This window comes from Anas acuta, chromosome 5 (genome assembly GCF_963932015.1).
Source record: "Anas acuta chromosome 5, bAnaAcu1.1, whole genome shotgun sequence".
NCBI lineage: Eukaryota > Metazoa > Chordata > Aves > Anseriformes > Anatidae > Anas > Anas acuta.
This window is the reverse complement of record NC_088983.1, coordinates 55,170,150-55,193,411: the sequence shown is the minus strand read 5'-3', so window position 1 is coordinate 55,193,411 and position 23,262 is coordinate 55,170,150. Positions and strand designations below refer to the sequence as shown.

Here is a 23,262-nt window from a genome sequence, read left to right as displayed (position 1 = left end):
CAGCAGAAGTTGTGACTCATGCTGTGGACCAGCCTTGTGCTTGTGCCCAATACTGCCGCATAGGTATGGAAAAAAGACTTTTACGTGACCTACAATAGGCAGATAAATCCGCAGTTAGCTTTAATCTGTAATTTGAGAAAACTTCAGGGTAATTTCTGGCACAGGTGGCGATCGAAAATATATTGGGTTTTCACAGGCTATTCTCAAACGTCCTGGAGGTCACTGAAGTCACTAGATTGGATGGGGTACGATGTGTCAACTTTAGTACATACCCCTTTTAGGGATGCGCGGATTTGTGTCTGTTTATCTGTGTATACAGACCTTAAAGATGGTAGAAATGTGTACACACAGAAATACAGTGATGCTTATGAGTTTAGCAATTGCAGTTGTGCATTACTTGTAAGACAAGTGGATGCTTCTCAATGCAGATGGATAAATAATTAAACACATCCATCTATATGTTTCAGCTTCAGAAGAAAAAAAAATCGTTCGGGTATCAATTATTTATACATCTCCGTGTTTATCTTCCTCTGACGACAAATTACACAAGGGACAAGACTAATCGAAACTCGGAAAGATTATTATTATTATTTTTTAATGACTCGTAAGGGCAGCGATAGAGCTTCTGCGACTACATTGCAAAATTAACACAAAACAAAAATACAGGGAGCTCCTGTCTGCTGATTATGATTTGAAATAGGGTCCTGTTTTTGTGCGAGAAAGATGGGGTAATCCTTGGCTACATATTTACTGACACCATCTACGAATCAGATAGACAAGTTACGAGGGTGCCATATTGAGAAGCTTCAGCACTAGTTTCCAGGATCCAGATTATATCAGCGCTGTCTAAACAGCTCCCAGCCCCTCCGCCACTAACCTCCCCAAAGCATACCTCTTCGTCCTCCTTCAGCAGCTGACGGTTAAGAAAAGCTTCCGATTGTTTCTAGCAAATAGGCTCCTATAATAGATCTCAGTCTTACCTGTAGAGTTGACCAAGCGATTTTCCAGCAAAATTCTTCAATCCCTCCTTGCCAGGGGTCAAAATCCTTTGTTTTACCGACTCCATTCCTGCAGGGGTGCTCGCTGGATTCTGCTCTGCTCTGGATAGGGCACCGCTACGAGCAACGGTGGTTCATATTGGTTTAATCTCGTAACTTTCCCCCCCTCATGAAATGGCTATCAGTGCACCTCCGGGTAAAGGGAGAGGGAGAGAAAGCGTGCGCGCGTGTGTGAGAGAGAGAGGGAGAGGGAGAGACGGCGTGCGGAGCCGGGGGGGGAGAGGGCGAGGGCGAGGGAGCGCGCGTGTGTGCGGCAGCGAGCAGGAGGCTGAGTGCGCCGCAGGCAGCCCCCGGCTCTCCCGGCAGCGCGGAGTTGCGAGGCACGGTCAGAAAGTCTCCTCGGCCCCGCGGGCTTCAGAGGTGGCGGGCTCGCGGCGTGCCATGCCCGGCTGGGAGGGGACGGAGCCCCCCTCGCGGGAGCGTTTCCAAGAAATCTCCGTTTGGCGCTGGCGTTTTCCCCGGCTGTAAAGCCAGAGGGGGAGGGGTGCTGTTGGCCGCGGTAGGCAGGCAGGCAGCCCGAAATTCCCCCTTGGCTACAGACGCCGGAGGGCGCGGAGCGCCGGCCCGTGCGCTGCTCCCGCCCCACCGCCCACCCGCGGGTCGCGCCCCGAGGCGGCGGCGGCCGAGAGGCACCCCCAGGGCGCTGCGCCCCGTCCTTCAGCACCACGGACAGCGCCTTCAGCACCGCAGACAGCGCCCAGCAGCACGGCGGACAGCGCCGCGCCCCTTCAGCACCGCGGACAGCACCGCGCCCACTCCGCGCCCCCGCCCCCGCCCGCCCCCCGAGCACGGGGGGCCCCGGACGGGCCTCGTGGGGACCCCCCCTTCGCCCCGGGACTTGGGGTGAGACAGGGCGAGCATCGCTGTTCCACCGAGCGCGCAAAGGACATGGCCTTCGTGCAGTCCACCGCGCTTCTGGGAGCAGGGCGTTAGCTGCAAGTAGTACTGCTCTTGCTATAAATGGGTAACGTCCATTTGGAAGGTGTATTTATCTCTATATCCATATTCGCTTGCGCAGCTTATTTTATATCACATTAGGCATTCCATAGTGACCGCTTTCTCTTAAGCACGTACTATTTTCATATCTTTTGTATCCTCTGCATTTCTGCGTTGGAATAGGCCAGTACAACATCTAGACTTGATATGTGGTATTTTCAGCACTGGTATGAGTGTGGCGTATTCTGACAACACAGTTTTCTTTCCAGAATCTAACAGTAATTTTCTGACTTTAATCATTTTACACTAGATTGTAGAAGCAAAGCATATTATTTCTTTCTAACTCATATACATTATATTTCATACTAATCTTAAGGTTTCGGTACATTTGTAAATTACAAAAAAAAAAAAAAAAAAAAAGTGTAACTTGTGTTCTAAACAATTTTTTTTTTTCCTAAAATTATTAAGCTCCTTCACTTGCCTAAATTTGACAAACCGTAAACAGCATATTTTCAAAGTAAGACTCCCCGAGGAAAATGCGGGTTGTAGCTGCAGTATCCTAAAAGCAACTGCTCTTTGGATTTATATAAATATTTTTTTCTAATGTTGCCCTCTGGTGGAGGGTTAATGAAATTTTACAGCAGCAAAGCACGTTTATACATAAAAGGCCAATTATTTTAATACTGAAATTTCCATAATGACTAATCTCTGTAGAATTTCAGCATTTCAGAGTTGTAAAAGAACCACAAAATAATATAATAGCAAATATCTTAAAAATATATGTAATTGAAACGCTGCTAATTAGCATCATAACATAGCGCTGTTTTCTACATCATGGTAGTTACTGAATGTGGTTTTCAGCATAGTTTTCTGTATGGAATCGTTATTACCATTGCACTGCTGAAAGAATTTGTTTTCCCAGTACATGCAAACCTAGACAGTTACATAAGCAAGTCTTCCCAGTGTTTTGTGGCTCCAGTGTGCCATTGCAGATGCTCAAAGGAAACCTGTGTACATTAGACGGATTTGGATTCCATAAAGCAAGCCTTTCAGAAAACTACTGAGCACTTTTTTTTTTTTTCAGCTGGAATTCGAGATCGTAAAGTCTGCAGAGCAAGGGTGTTTCATTTCTTTACACGCTACATACAAAAAAGAGCTCTGGCTCTCCTTTAGAAAGCTCAGCTCTGACATTGGTGCCATGGCTCAATGTAGCAGCAGTAATTATTATTAAAATAATAACATTTAATAGGTAAATTATGACTGATCTGGAAAAGAGAAATAATCTGTCATACCAAATGCAAATGGATTTAAAGGCCAGATAAAACAATCCTGTTTATAGACACTTAGTGGAGGAGAATGAGTCTTTACTTGTATGAAACATGCAGAATAGCAAATAACCTTGGGATAGTAAAATGCTGTCGTGAATAGGCTGCTGCTGTAGCCATTTGAAGCAGAAATTTTATGACTATTACATACTATATCCAAATATTACTGAGTCACATCCTGATCCAAGTCAGCTGTTCCGGTTTCAGATCAGGACTAATGAGAATAGTAGAAAGTGAATGTCAGTAGTGTTGTAGAAGATGTGCAGATGTCAACTTTTTAATCATTATTTATTAGTTATTTAATTTTGGTAGAATAAGCTATTTCTAGATGAAACAATGCATAACAATACATGTTATCAATATTGTTAGCAATAATTATTTCTATAATGAATACCTGTCACATACACAATCCTCTCACAAAAGGCCGAATTCAAACTCAATTGAAATCATTGTGAGTTCTTTCCACTGGCATCAGGGGCAGGTAAAATGGAAGAAGATTCATCATGCAGAAAATTCTAGTCTGGCTGTCACTGCTAAATGGTCACCAATTGCCCAGAAGCAAAGAAATTCAGTCAAAAGCCACCCAGTAAAGAAACACACTTTCCTGAGAAAGCACTAAGACTGTCTGTGGGATATTAATATAATGTAATGTAATGTAATTAATATAATATAATATAATACAATACAATACAATACAATACAATAAGGTATGATGCAATAAATATAACAAATATTATATAATGTAAAGTAGATCCAGCAGAACGCTGCAGATGCCTGTAGTTTTTCACATGGGGCAGAAAGCTGATTGTTTAATCGTGAAATCTTGTAATTAGATAAAATTCTATTTGATAAGATTTTCTTTTTCTTTTGCTTGTCTGAGGGCCAAAGGACTGAGTCCTTACCTTTTGTTTCTAGAAATAGTCCCTTTATACAAGTTTCTGACTGGGCTATTTCAACAAATTAAGCAAAAAGAGATGAAAAATTATAACTGTGGTTGTTCGCTCAGTTTTTTATATTACCCCATATCTAATCTCATTTTTTTCTATAATAACCCTCTGAATAGGTTCTAAATATAGCATAATCCATTTAGAAGACTACAAAATCTACACACCAATATACATTTCTCTTCCCTAAGATTTAGTTTTGCTGAAGCAAACTACACCCAAAGCTAAAATTTTCATCAGTTATACATTCCGGTAATTTAAAAATGCAATTTTCAATTCCATTTTTGACCTTACCTTTGCTGCTGATACACTATGGTATGAATTTTCTCTTTCCTAGGTGTCAGACACACAGAGGTTCCAAATGTATATATATTTTGTGATCCATTTTTAAAAAATTATCATATGCTTATCACTTTAAACTCTTATGATTACACACATTCAAGCTAAGAGATTTTGTTTTCCCTTTCAACTAAAAGGCAACACAGTACTGTTCTTATTGATATAGTCTTGACTTTGGAAATAAATTATGATTGAGAAATCTTAGTTATGCCATTAAATGTATGTCTGTAATGTTGAGTCGCTTGGGACTAAGGTAGCATAAATATGCCTCAAAAGTCATGATTTAACTCCTGCTTCTGTTTATGACAGTTATCCATTGAATCTGATGGAATTTGATGTCACCTTCAAATAAATTTCTTACTTTCTTTGGGACCATGGAACTGCAAAAGCCCAAATCAATGCCAAAATAATGATCTTGCTTGTCAGGCCACAAGGAACAGCTTCTTCGTTTGTTGTTGTTGGTTTCTTTCTTTTTTTTTTTTTTCTTTTTCCCATAAACATTTTTTACATAAACTGTTTATTGAAAATAAATATTCAGTCAAGATATTAATTGTTTTAAGCATATAAAATATTCGTGTTAACTGTAATGGCAATACCTACATTTCACATAATCCAGGGTGTGTTCGGCTCTTGTGTAGCAAAATCAGTTTTCATTGTCATATTGAGGCTTTTGCTTCAGCCCTCTAGTGGTAAAAGCCTCTAAAGCACTGGGTGATACTAAGTTCTCATGTATAACTATTCCATGGTGGGAAATTTTTCGGTTACTTTACATCGAGATTTATTTATTTCCTCTCTTCTTCTATTCCTGTTTAAAACCTCATTTGTTTTTTAATATAACAACTAGATTTGAAATAAAAAATCTAGTAAGCTTTCATCCGATAGTAAATCCTCTTTAAATTGTCAAAGCAATGGTATTGGTATTATTTTTTAAATGTTTATTTATTTATTTATTTATTTATCATAAGTCTGTGGAGAAATCTGACAGTGTAGGATATAATTAATCTTAAAAGTAGATGTAGATGCTTATCTTTTTACCAGATATTATAGGAACATCTGTTCCTTTGAATTCCTGTACTGCTCCATGAGTTAAATGCAAAGGATCCCTAAGGACATCAAGCCATCTGTCATGTTACGCAGACAGAAAGGCACCTACCTCGGGGGGTGAAACGGAGTAACAATTCTCTCAGTACTCAGGAAAGCTATGCAACACTTGGTGAGTGGGATGCAATTACCCACAATGAAACCAAGCCAAGCATTGAAGCATATTATCCTATCTTTTATTAATATGATGGTTAATGATCTTTTATATCATTAATCTATCATTATTTTATTGTTCCGTCTTGTCCACCATTGGACTGTTTAACAGCATAGGCAAAGCTTTTACACAGGAGTTATAGTCAGGTCTGTTTTCACTATTTTAAAACCTTAGGGCAAATGTACAAACTGAAGAATGGATTATGGGGCCTTTTATTGCTGGAACTAGAAAATCAGAACCATCTTTTCTAAGGCTGCAGTAGTCCTCTCTTTTCTGTTGACATGTCTCTTAGCATTATTTTAAAACGTATTAAGAGAATACGAGAATTCTCGTATTAAGAGAATACGAGAATAAGACAATTGGGGAGGAATTGCCGTTGATTCAGATCACGAGGTACACAAATGTGAACAGGGCTCAAATCTATTATAGACAGTCATTCAATAGGCTAGACATTTAAACAGATACCAAAAGGAAATTCACATACATCGTTTGATCAGGAAACTATTCCTGGTGGAATGACAGACAAAATTAAATAAATAAATAAAAAAAACAGCTCTTAGTAGATATTTGTAAAAGAGTTGTGTTTAGTATAACGGGGAACTGACATCTGAGTTTGTGGGCTGACTCATGGACTATAGTGCTGGGTCTGGGACTGATCTCGCTGCCTGAATTTGCCAGTCAGTTTTTCCATGCCTCAATTTCTTGCATGTGAAGGATGGTGAACAATTCTTTGGGACAAATATTGATTTATCCATAGACTTAATTAAATCAATGTATATGAAATGCTGCATGAGAAAAATGTATGGAATTTCTATTACATGTAAAGATATTTCTCCATGGAGAAACTCATATGTAAAACTGTAATTAGTAAACTACATCCACAAAGCATAATTTGCTGGTGATACAGACAGGCAACACATTTCATCATTACCACTAGGCTGTGCCAGAACAAGTTCCAGTGATCTAAGGGCACGTGTGTATTTTCAGCTGCTATGTCATCGCTCTTCTATGTAAAAGGATATTGAAACAGTGCATAACTGTAGCAATAATAATAATAATAAGGAGGAAGCATATGTTTTTAGTTTATATTTGGGGTCAGTGGAGTCTTGTGGAAAGGTACCAGTGATTCTCTTGCTTTCTCAGGAACCAGGTTTTTCACAGAGAGCAACTTCCATTTGTCCTGTATTTCCTTCTTGCTTCATTTTGTCACAAGCTGACAACCATCACAGGAGTTCAAGACTGAACGTGATCATATTTCATCTCTTTAGTTTCTGTGGAATCAGCCCCATATAGTCATCTCTAATCTGGATCCAAAATAGGTAAATTAAGGAATCTGATGGGGTTCTTATGTCTTATATTCACATCTGCATTAAATCACACTAATCCAAGATAGCAATGCCAGCATATCCTCAAATAACTAGTATTTTCGTCAAAGGACTCTCATAATTTTATTTATAATATAAAATCAAATATGAACATCAGAGTGAATGTGTCCAATTTTCTGAGGTTCCATTTACCTGTCTTCAGCAATCCTAGCTTTCTCCTACTTCCTCCTCACAGCAAGACCTATTCAGGACATATGTGAACTCCAGTCCTCCCCTGCATGTTCCCTAATGCTTTCCTGTCAGCATCCTTAGTTCCTGTCATGACACCGGCATGCCCTTTCCTCTCCCTTATTGTGTTTCATTTATTTTTCTATACAAAAATGCTTTGGGTAAAATATTTTTCCGGAACTTGTAGGGAACTCTTAACTCTGGGGCTTCAATGTTTCTGGCCTATTTGACTGAAATAGGTTCAAAGTGTTGACAAAGGGAAACTGACATAGTGAATTGTGCAAGTCTCATTTCATTAGAAAGCTAAACTGAAACAACCCGCTATTGATGTTTTTGCTTTTGTTGATCTCAGGTCTCAGTAAGAGTGAAAGGTGTCCTTGATAATACTTCTGAGAAACAGATCCTCTGCTTTGTATAAATCACAAAGGTCTCACCTGTTTTATACAATAAATATTTTAAAAGATAAATACTAGATACCTTCTTAGGACAATATGCCCATGCATCTGAAAGCATAAAAGTCTAAGTGTCCTTCTTCTTACCACAAGATAAAAAGGAAAACCAAAGACTGTAAAAACTGTTGACGTAATGTGAGCACAGAGAGGCTATTCCTGTTGCTGTGTTGAGTACCTAAGATGTTTCTCCTCCCTCCAAAACATTAGAGCAGTACATAATTCAAGATGACAGGAAAACCTGTGCTTTATTTTAGGGCACTGCTAATGAGCTCAATGGTGATTACACTGTGTTCCACGGGATGCAGGGAAAATCAGGGTATCACATAGCTAGCTTTATGCCAAAGCACTCTACCAATCCATTTCAAAACATCTGTGATCTCTAAATGTAACTAAAATATCAACTTCTCAATTCAGATCCCTTTTCTAAATGTCAGAGGGAACACCTTCAAGTTTAGACTTCATATGCATTTCATTTCATTTCATTTCATTTTATAATCTGTCATTTCAGTGTAAATATTTCATGTCTATTTTTTTCTTATTGTTTGTTATAAATAAGTCATCACGCGTCTGATGGATTAACTACTTGATGCCACTGGAGGAAGCTGCAGCTCCAAGTGTGCTGCATAATGCCATGGGGTGATTTTAGCTTTGACAGCTATATTACAGTGGCATAGCTCTGGCAGGAGGAGGCTCTACAGGTGCAAGTTGAAATGAGCGTTGTGCTTCTGGACCCTTATTTTACATCTTTCTTTATATATATATAAACCTTCTGCCCTTTGCAGGCCCAAGATTTGCTTATCCATCTCTTAAGTTGGCATGTTAATTCTGAAAGCCATAACACACTTCTCTGCCATTTGGTTTTCAGCCCAGCAGTCCTCACCTCAGCAGCAGACACATATGGGCCCATCACCATGGACTTTTGCTGCATCACATCTGATTTTTACAACTCATGTTCTGTAGCTGAGGAACTTCCTGGCTACTCCTGTGATAAAGACTTTCTGTCTGCTTCCACCATCCAATGAGCAGTTTTTAAATGCCCTATTTTTTCACAGCTGTAGAAGTGATCAGTTTTACCATTAATGCTGCCTCTGTATGCTATGGTGTATGAGCAATGGATCCCACTCTGTTTGTCAAAGCCAATACTGGAGTGTGGATAGAAAGATCTTATGAGACAGTGCTAGCTATTTTGTTTTAGTGCTACAGATACTTCTCAATACATTAGAAAATAACAATTTAAAGGAGAAAAGACAAATATCAAAGTCTCTGCTTGGGCTATACCCCTCCATAAGTCATCAGGAGGCATGTTTCTGTGGAGTACCAAGAAAGGAATTCAGGATTTGGCTTTCTGCATGGAACTAACTTTAAAGTGCATGTTACATTTTACCAGCAGGCCATCTTTAGCTAAGCCCCCCAGACAGTTTCACATCCTCTACAGTCTCCTTGCAGAAGTGATGCTAGTTCCTCAAAAGTCCTCTCACCATTTGGTTGTTCTAAAGCCCTGCAGAGGAATGCGTATTTCTTAGATACTAATCCTGCTTTACTAATGAAAAATGTGCATTACGCTACAGCCAAGCAAAGATCAAGACTGAGTTGTGTATAAATATGAAAGAATATGAGCACAGTTCTGTTGCTGTTTGCCAGATGTCCTGAGATCACACCCTGGGGGCTGCAGCTAGGTAATTAATTTCTGCAACACATAACTTGTTAAATTTAGCTGTTTGTTTTCATGTTCTCTCTCACTTAATATTTTCCTTCAGTTCCAAACTGTAGGTCTTGCTTTATATAAAAACTCCAATAAAATAACCAGGGTTATTTCCAGAAAAAAAAAATAAAAATATATATCTAAATTCACTTGCACTGATCTGAATCATGGCATGTGTTTTCTACACAGATTAATTTTTTCCCCTTATCACAATAGACTTCTAACTCTTTTGGTAAGGAAGGTGCAAGCTGTACAGAACTGGAGGCTGTATCTATTATGTCTGTCTTTCTGTATTGGCCAATGAAAGGGACTGGACAGTCAGCAGTACTATGCTCAGGACAATGCTTCTTCCACCCCACTTCCCCACCATCTTCAGGTCCAATGCAAAAAGTCACCTTTAGGATTAGATTTGATCAGGTTTTGTGTACCTTCAGTCTTCAGCTTCTCTCTTGCAGATTCAGCTTCCCAAACTGGAGTCAGGAGTAGCAGCTAGAGCAGTTAATGATTTCCTTTGTGTAGAATGCTGGTGGTTTAATTTTAGTTTGGTTTTGTTTTGTTTTATGCATTTATTTATTTTGGAGTGATGTATACATCCATTCAAAGTTGGTCTGGGACTGCCAATTCATTCACACCTATATCTTGGTATGTATTCCTTTCTTTTTCAGTGTTTTCTGAAGGGTTGAATGCATCAGAATCATTACAGTGTCTACCTTTTGTGGCCTACGGAACGACAGGGTTTTTGGACTTTCTATTATAAATAATAATGTAATAATCAAAGATCTAAAATAACTATGGATCCCCAAACTGAATGGCTGGGAAAGGAGTAGTCTCTAAAAATCCATTCTGTCAGTCACATCTTTTTTCTCTTCTACATTTCCATTTGCTGCGAGGCCCCATGGCTCATGGAAACACCTTTCCCTGGAGGTGCTTATCTTTAATAAAAATCTCCAATGAATCCGTGAGTTCAATCAGTCTCACATTACTGCGTCACTCTCGGCCAATTGAGCTGGTCTGCTCGCACAGACAAGTTTTCTTGGCAAGCTGCCACCTTCTTTCCATTTATGACAAGCATATTAATCACCCTCTGAATGGTGCATGCTTCATCATCAGTGCACATCATAAATCACTGAGAGGTACTTTTGCATCTGGTTAACATTACACCTAAGGACTTCATGCAGCACATTGCTGTCCCAGTCTACACGGGCATCTTTCCTTCACTCGTGTCTTGTACCTTGACTAGTGTTTTCCAAAAGGCTTCATAAATCGATTACTTGTCTTTCAAAAGCTGCCCTATACTCTGCAGCACTTTTAATAGACTTCAAAATGATCCTCATTAATCTGGCTTCACTAAAAGGTTGGGTGACCAGTTATACAGCCTGAAGGAAATGGGAAAATATGACTAGTGAGGGAAAGAGAGAGCAGGATTCTCTCTTGAGCCCATGTGGGGTACAGAGAAGGTCAGACAGTGTAAAAAAGAGCCCAGGTTTCTCTACTAAAACTTACTTTCAAGGAACATGATCTTAAATACAGTAGGACTTTCTCACAAGTTCTAGCATTTTTGCAGGAAATCTCTACAATGATGCAAGTTCTGGAATTGCTTTCCCACACCACAGGCAGGTTATCAGCCTGAAAACTTACTATGACTAGGCATGTTGTGGGGGGCAAAGCGGGTGTCTGTGTCACATAAATTTCCTCTTTTTCCAAAATGCTCTATGCCTCATCTAGTTCCCATTTCCCTGTAGTAGGAAATTCTTCTCCAAGCTTTTTATTAATTTAGTCCTCATTATTTTGCCAAAGATCAGGGGGACATAAATAGAAAAAGATCACATTCAAAATTGAAATACTTATGAACTTTTGATCATGTTGCTAAACATTTAGGCCCATTCTGATACTTGTAACAAATACTTAAACAAAGTTTAACATCAGCAGTTTTCCTGCGATTCACTGCTCCAAGAGGAATCAGGTTCAGAAATTCTTTGTTCCCTGTGCATCAAGAGGGAGGACTGAGTAAACTGAGCATGCGTGACCTGAGTGTTGGAACTGGCAACTCAGTCTTGCAGAACAAGACGGAAGATTGAGAATCTCAAGAAGCAGAAAACTTGTTGCCTTTGATGATATCAAAAATAGTGAACACTTCTGTTATTATTATTTTAAAATATTCCCCAAAGCACACTTAATCATGCATATAGAAAATCTTATATGATTTAAAGCTTTTTTAGTTTAAAAACTGTCAACATAGATATTTTTTTTTAAACATCCTATCTTAGAAAAATAGGGTAAAAAATCTGGAAAGAAAGCCAAAGGAATCATTTCAGTTGTCAAAAATGGGGATTCAAAATGTTCTAATTCATTTCACTGTCATTTTTAATAGTACATGTGATGTTTGAAAGAAGCAACAGAAACAAATGAATACATCTTGATGAAGAAATCAGTTGAGAGTCTTCAAAAGAAAACTGTGAAAGCATGGTATTTTTCAAGGGCTTAGTTTTTCTGCTAGCTCTGTTCATTGCCTACTTCACAGTATTCAACATTAAAGAATATTCAGGGTTGGAGATGGACAGTTTTATCACCTGCAGTCATTTTATGTGATCCTTGGGATTGCCTGAATCAATAGACTTTAGAATATAAGCGTTGGTGTCAGTTTATGGTGTAATCCCATCTCGGAAAGGCAAGCAGGTTTTGCCGTTGATTTCAATGGCACAAAAGTTTTCATCTCTTCAGCTAATGCTGCAGGAGGATAGAGTTGTAATGAATATACATACGTCTTTAGTATCTGGCTTTTCTGAATTGTGCTTTTCCAAAAAGAAGAGGCTGCTCTGATGGCAAGTTGTTCTCCAAAATGCCCCCCAGCTAAGAAGCAGAAGAAAGGATTGATGCAAGCATTTAGGCTGTGCACTGCCATCCTCGGAAAACATCCACCCCCTCGGTGGATGCCAACGTGCTCTCAAATGGAAGCAAGTCTTTCTGCACAAGTGTTAAAGGAAATAAGGGAAGACAAAAACGATCAGAGAGGAGAACCTAAGCCTGGTGAGTTTTTTCCTCTTAAGAAAAGGAAAGGAGGGCTCCATTTGTCAGCGTACTGATGCTGCTGCAGTTAACAGTAGCAAAGAGCAGTAGGCAGCCAGAAACTGCGCAGGAAAGGAGGAGTGTGAGAGAGGCGAAGCTGGAAACTGCATAGATGGAGCAAATATTTCTGCTGTTTGGAGATGTCTGAGCAACTGGTGCACTGATCGGCACGGCTAGCCATTGTCCATATGGAGAGGCAAACCCTATGGAGGCGAGTCCTGTGAACAGTATCCAAGGTGGCATCTGCATTTCAACAAAATCTGTCTCTTTTTCTGTCCAAATGCAGAGACATAAAGCACGCTGATTCCACTTCACCTGACAGAAGTCTGCTCTCTGCATTGCAGCTAGCATGAGCATGCCATGGCTGGTTGTATCTGTATCGCTAGTTTTGAGAACAGACTTCTGGTAGGCCTGTCTTCATTTATGTTAGGTGTTTGACATTTCACTGGCAAATCACGATGGTCTGATCAAAGGCATTAAAATCAACAGAAAAACTCCTGTCTACTTCTTTGGATTGGCCTTGCCTTTGGATTGGTCCTGCCAGATAAATGCTGGGACCACTTCAGCACTCTAAAAAGTAAAACAGAATGTTTTCTTTGAAGACATTGATCCTGTAGCATTTGCTTTTCCTGTGCTAAATAATGTCAACCTTTTTCCAGGATACAGGCTTAATTATAAAGCTTCTGAATGACTGAGAATTTTGTGCATTTGTGCACAAATAACTGGCATTTATTTTGGAGTTAAGAAACTCACCACAATAAACTTCTAGGAAGTTGTAATTGTTCTTTCCACAAATGAAACTGAGAGTACCTAGCTCAGCATTTGCCCCATCCTCATCATACACACTAAGCTCTTTCACAAAAGTGCTTATTCCTGTGACTGTCTTTGTGCCCAGGAATGAGTCAGGTCCCTGGAAACAAGAGATGCATGAGTAAATCACTGGTGAGCGGTGGTGTATCCAGGAGAAGGGGGGCTGCTCTTTGCACAGGGAGGTGTGGGGTTACGCTGGATGGACGTCTGAAGCAGAGTTTACCCTTGCACTGGAAGTGAAGCAAATGCTCCAAATGCTTTCTTTGCATTTAATTTATTCCAGCTGCAAAAGGAAGCCCACTTTTCCCTCCCCCTCAGAATCAACCTCTTGGATGCCCCATTTCAGTTCCTGTCTTAACTGCTAATAAAATTGGCTCCGCTCTCCTAGGCAGGGGAGACTTGCTGACAGACTAGTACTTACATTTAAAGGCTTATACACATCTGAGTATTAACAAGTGTCCATGTTTCTTTACGTGGTCTGGCTTCAAGCCTGTTTCTTGACTCAGTTTTTCTGTCTTCTCCAGTTGCTGAGCCATTATACCTCCATTTATTCACCCTCCCCTATTTGAAAATAAGGTTGTTAATAAGGACTTCATAGTTCCTTGCTAAAATCAGTTCCCTGTAAAGTTCAGCAGATAACTTTAGCACTTGGAACTTACAGAAAAAGTACAAAGCAGGTTTCTTTCTGTGTTGATTTCCTCCATGTGTGTCACCTCCTTGAACTCCAGTCAGAGTAGTGACCCCATTAACGGTATTATTTTACCAGGGAGAGTATGTTCATTTGATGAAGAAGCTGAATGTTGTTCATTGATACATGGCAGCTTGGCACATTATGGCATCCTCTAATTAAAGCATGAGTCATCATGACAGGCTCGTTGTAGCCACACAATAATTTGCTATTTTGACGAGTGCCCAACAACAATGTAATGAAAAAGCATTGAGCAGTTTAGTGCTGTACCATGAAACACACAGGATCTCGTTGTTCCCTCTCTCAGAGCAGGAGATTTTTCTATTTATAAATCTTTGTGAAAAATCCCTTTATGATGGTGTAACAGACTGTTCCATTAAAAATGAAAGAAAAGAAAAAAAAAAAAAAAGTAGAGTGCTGGAAGGTTTGCTTTTTCCCAGGAGAACACCCCAGACACACCCCACAGGATGATCTGTCATTGTTCCTTTAGCCTGAACCTGCACACGCCAGTGGATTGAAGTGGCAGGAAACATCATTAACAAAGGGTGCTTTGAGTTCTTGGCCAAGACACAAGGAATATTTCTTGAAATGTTCATGCAGTTTGGGATCCTGACACACACACCTCACACTCTGCAGCATCTTGGGAGGATGCTCTGGAGGCACATGAATTGCATTTCTATTTGGGAGCCAGAAGCCCATGCAAGGAAGACTGTTAGCAGATGAATTGAAGTGTGACCTGGCACCTAGGATTCGGTGTCTGCTAGTACTGCCACTTCTGAGGAAGCCAAAAAAGCTGTCATGATACAGAAGCAATGCTATGTGAAAGGGGAAAGCAGGGAATCCTTCCTGATTGTAATACACTCACTTGTAGCTTGCTTACAGCAGCACAAAGTCTAGACACCTTGCAGCATGGAAACGCTGGTACTGCTGGTGGTCACAAAAATAACAGTTGCCATTATACACACAGTGAGCTGCATTTATGTAAATCTCTTGGCCCACCTACTCCAGCTCCTTTTTTAAATCTGGATTTCATAGTGAAATTTTGAATTCTTGGCCACATTGGAAAATGGTAGCAAAATTTTCATCAGTACAGATGGACTCAGGATTTTAGCTGAAGAATAAATAATATAGGGACCACAACCAGAAAAGAGGCTCAACCTTACCATGATTGTTTGCTGTCACTCTGCTAATAGGATAACGTCAACAGAAGTGTTTATTCAAGAGAACCCAAGAGCAAGAACATCTGTTGTGATGAGACTCTAGCAAGGCAGAGAATCCAGCCTTCCGTTTTTCATACTAAAATGTTCTCTTTGGAGTACTTCTATTCCTCCTCTTGAAACATTAAAAGAGCCACCTAGAATGCAGCCCATGCTTCTTGAACATAGGCCTCCTGTTACACTGCTGCAAGAACTATTTGAGACAAATTAGTAAAAGCCATCAGCACAAGGGATGCATGTGGCCAGGGGCAATCTGATACAGAACTTTTCCACTGTTGGTTTTCATTGCTGGAGATGGTATGGTCCAGATTCCTAGCCACATCAAGCATTTCAAATACACTCTGGCATTGAAAGAACACTGTGGCAGTGTTTAAAAGGCTCGTTTACGTAATGTCTCTTGACTAGAGTAGTTCTGCTGTCCCCTACATCATTCAGGTTGAAAACCCTCTGCTAAATTCCCTCTCCATCTGGCTGTAAAATGGCAGGCCACTGGAAACACCAGCTGCTTCTTGCACTGCTTTGTTCTAGCAAGCAGCGCTCCTGCTGCAATGCCTACAGACAGTTATGGTGGGAGGCTGGAAGGAACACCTGGAACAGAGCAGGGACATTTGAAAATCACAGCAAGACAATATTGTTCTTGTTTTTGTACTTCCCCCCTCCCCCCCCCTTCCTATTGTCTGTCCATGCATCACACTGAGGCCGTGTAAATGAGCTCCAGGAGAAGGAAAGCTCTAGTGAGGAGCGATGCTTCTGTGTTACAGCCAGCTGAGCGACCCACAGTGGCGTTTCACTGAGGTTACTTCAGATGTGCACCCATGTGAACAGCACCAGAAGGCAGGGTTTTGTTTATGGTGTGGGGGTAGAATGCCCGTGTTATGGAAAGTGAGGGTTCACAGCGCACCACTGGAGCGTGGGCTGTGTAGGCATTAGGGTGTAAACAGCTTAATACAGATGGCTGGAAAAAATGTATACTGTGATAGTTCTCATAGACTTCATCCATTCTTACAGTAGCATGCAAGTAGAAACAGGTTTTGTATGTATTTGCAGCTTGTTTTGTCATCATTGGACTTGTAGATCTAATTAATTCTTTAGCTGCTCTGCTCCCATAGCAAACCAGCTTTATAACTTGACTGTCCCACCTTTTGTTGTTTGGCCTTTAAACCCAGCGATTTAAACCTGGCTGGCTAAAGGTGTCATTCAGAGAAGTTGATATTTCAAGTTAACTCCATGGTCTTTTACAGCCATAGCCTTTGGGCTACACACATTTATATCAGAGCCTGATACCAAGAGAACAATGATCGTCCTGAAAAGAGCCATCGTGCAGGCAAACATTACCATTTAAGAAAGAGAACCGTGCTTTTAGTTTAATACCTTCATTACAGTCTACAACGATTCAGATTAAATTACATAATATATTAAAAAGCCACCTGAGTTTAAATCTCTCTATTTCTACTTAGGCTAGATAGATATGCAACATTTGACCACAGAATTACTGAGGTTTCTATTCATTTCTGGCAGCAACCGTTCAGTTAATGCACAGGATTGCTAAGTAATAGCTGTGGGCCTTTGGACCATCAAATGAGAAAGCTCAGTCAGGCAGCAGTTCGAACACAAACGTGTTTCTGACTAGTTAACAGCATTGCTGAGGAATTAAGGAAGAGTCATACACTTACTAAATGTTTTAGGTTGACTCATTTCTGACTGAGAAAGCATAGTCACTGGTTGCTGCAGGGGAATGTGCATATGTGCCTTCCAAAAATTGATATGGCTGCTGAATTTCACATCCTACTCAGCTCCCAGCAGATTTCTCAGTACACATGCTTATGTAAAAAAAAAAAAAAAAAAAAAAACACACAAAAAACTTCCTGAGCTGCATCTGAATGATGTAAGTGTTGGGTAGGGACAAGTGATTATTTAAAACCAGAACAAGATTTAATTTAGCTCTTCCTTTTTAAGGATGCCTTTAAAGACTGCTGCAGAATTGTGACGACCCTGAGTAGGCAGAAGGACAGACAAGAAACGATATCTGTGACTGAATGACGTTACATTACAAAGTTATTTCCAGAATATTTGAATCATTGATATAGTAATGATCATTTTTTCTCCTTTAGTGCTTCCCCTCTGTATAGGGAAGTAGGGAAGGAAGCGTTTTGATGCGTTAGTCCTTTGTTCAGGCTGCATTAGCCCTCTTAATCCCATCTCTTTGCCATACCAGAGGTTTGGGACCCCCACCCCCTGCCCAGCTTTGTTTAGTAGCCTCTTTAACTTGTGCTTTAGTTACATCTGGGACTTCAGCTTGCAGGAGTTGCCAGTGGTAGAGTTATGCTGACCTGAAGGTATTTTCACTGTCACATCTAAGAGATTATTTTCAGAAATGTAGTTTTTGTTTTTGTTTTTTTTAAAAAAAATTTTGAACAATCTGAGGCATGTTAGACAAGGTATTTTAAGTGTTGCAAAGCCCATGCATTTGAAACAGACATGAAATGTGCAAATTTCAAATTTTGGGATACTATTTCTTCCCAGGCTTTTTGTTTGTTTTTCTAATAATCTACTGGTGAAGGGGGTTGCTTATATAGTCCTACAAGAGCAGAAATATGCAGCATACAAAATAGACAAATGCCTGTGTTCAAAACGTTTCTTCCATTTCAGTACTCTCTACCATTTTTTGCATAGCATAAATAGGGACTTATTTTTAGAAAAACCATTTAATATGTGTAGCTGACAATACTGAGCAAATTAAATGCCGCCAACCACCAAACACTGCTGTTAGTACAAGAGAAATGAAGTTAAGACTTCATAAGGGTAACTACAATTTTTGATCATGGAGACAAACAGGTATGTTACAGGATTTGTGGGTATCTGACAAATTTTCATGCCATTCTTATAAAATATAATTGTTTCTGGATGAAATCATATTCCCAATTAAATGTCCTTACCCATTTGCCACAGGTTTCAGTGTGGGCAAAGAACCCATCTCCAAGAGCAAATCTTGAATTTGCCTGAAAGCTTTTAACATTTCTATAATGCACAAATATCCCCTATGTCCCGCAGAGCAACAGCACCTCCCTTGATCTTTTTATTTCTATTCACTGTTTTCTTTTCCCATCTGTATTAATTATTCCTATTGATACCTAATTAAGTAACCTATCCCACCTCAGTAACAAACAATGGCAATAGCATAATACCTAATTACACCTTGCCTTTTTTTTTTTTTAGTGCAGATGAAATCGTTTTGTTCATCTCATGCATTTCTTTCATGTGATTATCTTAAATTATTATTTTAAAGTTCAAAAGAAAGCAACTATGTCTGGAGGGTGGTGTTGCCAGTTTTGATAACGGGGTTAACAAGTTCCAGTGTTAACTAGTCATGGCAAGTGATTCATTGTGATTTAACCCCAAGTCCCACACCAGTGCCACAATTAAAGTTTTAAAACATGTAGAGTTATCTATGAACATTAAGACCAGTCGCTTGAAAAAATCTTGAGCTCTATTGTATTCTCCAGTATACATCCTCCAAGCTATCTAACCACATGTGTGAACCACTCACACTGTGCGTGAAAAATGTGTGCGTGACTGAGAGCTTGAGAGGTCACCTCACGTCCTGATACCAGAAAAATAAAAACTGTATCCAAAGAATAAAGGAAAAAGCAGCCTGGATGAAAAATGAATGTAGGTTACCATGCTGCTTGTACCATACCTTAAGCAAGATGCAAGTACTCAATTTTGTTCACTGAATTGTGGCCTTCTAACAAAGAATTTGGGAAGCTACAATCACTCACTCATGAGGTAGCTATCATATACGCATGCTATCTCAGCTGATGTGCACTGCTTACAATATATGCAGAACTTAGAACACATTTCCCTTGGTAATTAGTTTCTTAACATAATGTACAGTTGGAACATGACAACCAGATGTAGGCTTTCTTACCCATTATTTATATATTTATTTATTTTACTCAGACCACTGCAGGAAACCTGTATGCAGCATCCAAGTATCCTGCAATGAGTTGAGCAAATCTTTACGAATACTTTTCTCCAGAAGGCTCTCAGGGCATTTAACTTGCTGAATTCTTGATTTTTTTAAAAAACAAAACAAAACAAAAACACCCCCAAGTTGACAGCATATTAAAAATAAACACAGCTTTATTTGCAAGGTTTAAATCTTATTAAATGTACATATATAAGTTAGCTGAATGCAATGTTTAAAAAATTATCCCGACATTAGTGTATCATTTATCGGCAACATACTTTGACAGAAATGCCACTCTGATTACATGACGGTACAAGTTAAAACAAGCAGTACACACAGAACAGTACTGAAGTCCATATATTTTCACTCTTTCCATTTCCTCAAACTGATAGTCTTACATAAAAAAGTAAAAACATAACAAAATCTTCTAGAAATAAACAGTATAGTGTTTTGTAGTAGCACTCATTTTGCAGTCATTTGCTTAGATCATACCACACAATCTAATGTAAAAATACTAAATTTGAACTGGAAGAAAAAATTCCCTGATTGTATTACACTTGAAAGGCCAATTTTATGTTCTAGCTAACTCTAATGAAGCAATCTACTGTAGCTTTAACTACAGTAGTTCCAACACAGAAGTAGCTTTGCTTTGGTTAAAGGACACTTTTAGATACATATTTTAAACACATCAAAAACAAATATTCTAACAGTAAGAACAAGCGCATCCCAAAACTGCCCAGACCGTTTTTTCTTATTTTGTCACTTTTCAAGAACACTTCAGGAAATATGTATACACGGACCATTATAATCCTAATCATGCTAATAATCTTTTGTCAAAATACTGCTTAATGACAAGTAAAGGCAAGTGATGACAGAAATAGGTGTTAGATTTTCTGACATTAGCTCTTCACATGACAACGTATTTTCTCTTTAACAGTTTCTGTTACACCAACAAATTACGTTACGAAATGTCATGATATATTTTTAGATACATATATTTTAAATAAGTAGATACTATTTTTTTTTTACTTCTTATTGCATGATACAAAATACCCAGAACATGTTTCAATAGCATCAAATAGGAAGTGATATCAAAAAACAAATTTGAAAGAAGAAAAGAGTGGGGGCCCAAACATGAAATCAAATTCAAGGTCTTCACATGGGACTTCTGCATATCTCTGTTGTATGTATCCCAAACTACATTGCTTCCCTGTTTTCCTCCATCTTGCTTTTAGATAGCAAGAATCATTCACAATGCAGCTATTTTGCTGACAACTTTTCAAGTGTAGTACATGAAGACACCGTTACAGGATCTGAAGAAACTCACATTCCATATGCAGAAATAGTGCATCTAATGCTAATTGTTTCAGATCTGCTTTCAGCTTCAATCAGATCTGTACATTTTGCATAGAACTGTCATTTTGCATCTCATCACCTATTTGAAACAATTGTTTGCATTGCTAACAGTAAAAAAAAGTCTAAATTAAGCAATTTAGTTAACTGTATAGATGTAATAAGCAGGAAAGTGCTAACATTATATAAATCCTCGTGTCACATACGTAATTATGGTGAATGATATTCTTCTTTGGCTTACACATTAAGCAGCAGAGATAGCTTATTTAAACATGCATTCCTGCAGTATATCCATTTCTTCAAATATATATGAATATTCAAGAACATGGTCAGTTCATCATAAACATGAATTGCCAATATGTGTGATTTATCAAGCTAACTTACAGAACAAAGCTGAATAACTTACAGAAAAGTAGAGAAATGTACAACTGCTTCAACTCCTTGACTGGCAGCCAAACCATGTGATGTTTGTTCGAGGTAGGCACTTCAATGTTAGAACTTTTGCTAGTTATTAACAGTTCCACTGAAGACACTAATTTAAAACTCTTACAATATTAAGAATACTAGCCAAAATATTTCAAGACACTGCTAAAATGAAATATAGGAACCGTAGGTTGTGGATCTAGTAAACAGTACATAATTTGGCTGATATCAAATACAAATACGATATATCTGATTTTTTTTTTTCTCGTATACTTGCAACGAAGTATAACTTTCAAAGTGCAAATATTAACATCTTTAATCTCTCTAGCTAGTGTATTTCAGCATGAGAGAACTCAACAGTCTGGTGCTAGTTTATCTAAGCAGTCTAGGTATGAACTGTTTCTTGTGAACGGCCTGCGTGGCACTAACACACAGAAGTGTGCCAAGGCAGGCATTGTTTGGCTAACGCTATAGTTACATGTGCAGGTTCACAGTATCATGATGCCTGCAAGCACACTTAGGAAATGCACATTTCCACATAGTGATCATCTTCACATTTTGCCAAATGCAAATAAACAAGGCACTAAGCGTGGAGGTGTTGATATGTTTTAAATATACAGCAAAATCATCAAAATGCATAACTGCTTAAATGTATAAACCAAGGGCACATTCATATACAGATTGTAGCTACTTTGCACAAGTATTTATCTATTTATAACCTTAATAACTTTGTAGAAAAATCCCATGACAAAACAGAAAACAATTCCTTCCTGAAGATTAAAAATAAAGACTCCTATGTATAAGGACAGGAACAATGTAAACAAAGTACATGGTATTCTTAAAATCTTTTGAATATGAATCCTAACCTCTGAACAGTCTTGTAGATAGATCAGTTAGTGCGGCAGTCCAGCCCCCAGTCCACTGCACTCTGAAATCATACTCTATGGCATGGATCAAGCACAGACACATAGTTTTAAAACCACACCTTTTGTTAACATTCACAAAAATGGGAAGAACGTAAACAAAGGAGCAGTTTTGGCCAACACTTATGCCGAGCATATTCTTCCAATGGCAGTTTTTGAGATGGAGAAATAAGTTAGCTGCATTTCTCCAAATTGCATACATCTTTTAGAAAACACTTTAAATAGAGGGTTCCACAAAATCTGCATTTAAAGAGCAAACTCTTTTGCAGATGTTATCTTAATGAATATAACCTATGGCGTTTTTTTTTCCTTCAATAATAGATATTAACTGAATTCTGTGCCCTAAAATAATTCCAAGTGGAATTAAGCCAGTATATCTTAAAAACAACAACAACAACAACAAAAATCCTTCTAAAAAGCATACAGAAGTTCAAAGCCAGGAACATATGTTTTGTAAGACCGAGTTGATACAAAAAAGCACCAAACCCCAACCCAAACCTTTTATCAGGACTTATCAGCTGTCTGATTTTAAATGATCATGTCATGAAGTCATCCTTCTCAGCATTTTCCACAGCAGGAATCCTCTATGATATATCCTTTTTGTTCAGCTGGGATACAGCCCCAAAGTTTGCATTTAACAGTACAGGAAGGGCTTGGTGGTGGTGACTGTATGATATCCTGTGAGCCCTTTTAGCATAACACTCCCTGTACTGGGAATCTAGATTCTAGGATTACATGATTATTTGAAGTGACAGGTAAATTGAGAGCAGTGCCCAAGTCTTACAGTTAAATAGATTTACTAAACCTAGGATGCTCAGTACAACTTTTCTTTAAAAGTCTAAAATCTTTGGGCTGAAAGCAAAGGGTTGAACCTGTCCTATAGCTTTCAAGTTGATGCATACTGAGCAAATCACAGATAAAGAAGCTAAAATGAGCTAAATCCCAAACAGTTGTATTTTCAATTACATTGCTCTGGATAACTCCATTCTCCCTTCTGTAGCAATGAACTCTTTTTCTGTGGCTCGTTTATCACCTTGACACAGTCTCTCCTTCAGTTTTTCAAGCTCATACTCATGTAGGATTTTCTGTGTTAAATACTTTTCACGTTTTATTTTGGCTTTCACATCTGCAGGGACATCAGGAATCATCCATGCTACAAAGAATTTGACGATGAATACAACATGCTGCAAAAAAATGATATTGTGTATATGAGATGTGCACAAAGATTAAAACATTTCCTGTTATACA

At 38.9% G+C, this 23,262-nt stretch overlaps 2 protein-coding genes and 1 long non-coding RNA gene across 17 annotated transcripts in view; 1 reads left to right on the top strand and 2 right to left on the bottom strand.

Moving 5' to 3' along the window:
* SLC17A6 (solute carrier family 17 member 6) overlaps window positions 1–1,773 on the bottom strand; it is a 33,583-nt gene extending 31,810 nt beyond the window's left edge. The window contains exon 1 of the mRNA XM_068684963.1: window positions 981–1,773. Coding sequence (XP_068541064.1) covers window positions 981–1,066 — 86 coding nt within the window. The 5' untranslated portion in view covers window positions 1,067–1,773. The remainder of the gene's footprint in view (window positions 1–980) is intronic.
* Window positions 1–23,262, top strand: part of LOC137857856 (uncharacterized) — a 197,891-nt gene that overhangs the window by 139,018 nt on the left and 35,611 nt on the right. The window lies entirely within an intron of this gene.
* Window positions 19,471–23,262, bottom strand: part of ANO5 (anoctamin 5) — a 54,112-nt gene continuing 50,320 nt past the window's right edge. For all 15 annotated transcript variants that reach the window (XM_068684946.1, XM_068684956.1, XM_068684949.1 and 12 more), the window contains one exon: window positions 19,471–23,198. In XM_068684946.1, coding sequence (XP_068541047.1) covers window positions 22,977–23,198 — 222 coding nt within the window. In that variant the 3' untranslated portion in view covers window positions 19,471–22,976. The remainder of the gene's footprint in view (window positions 23,199–23,262) is intronic.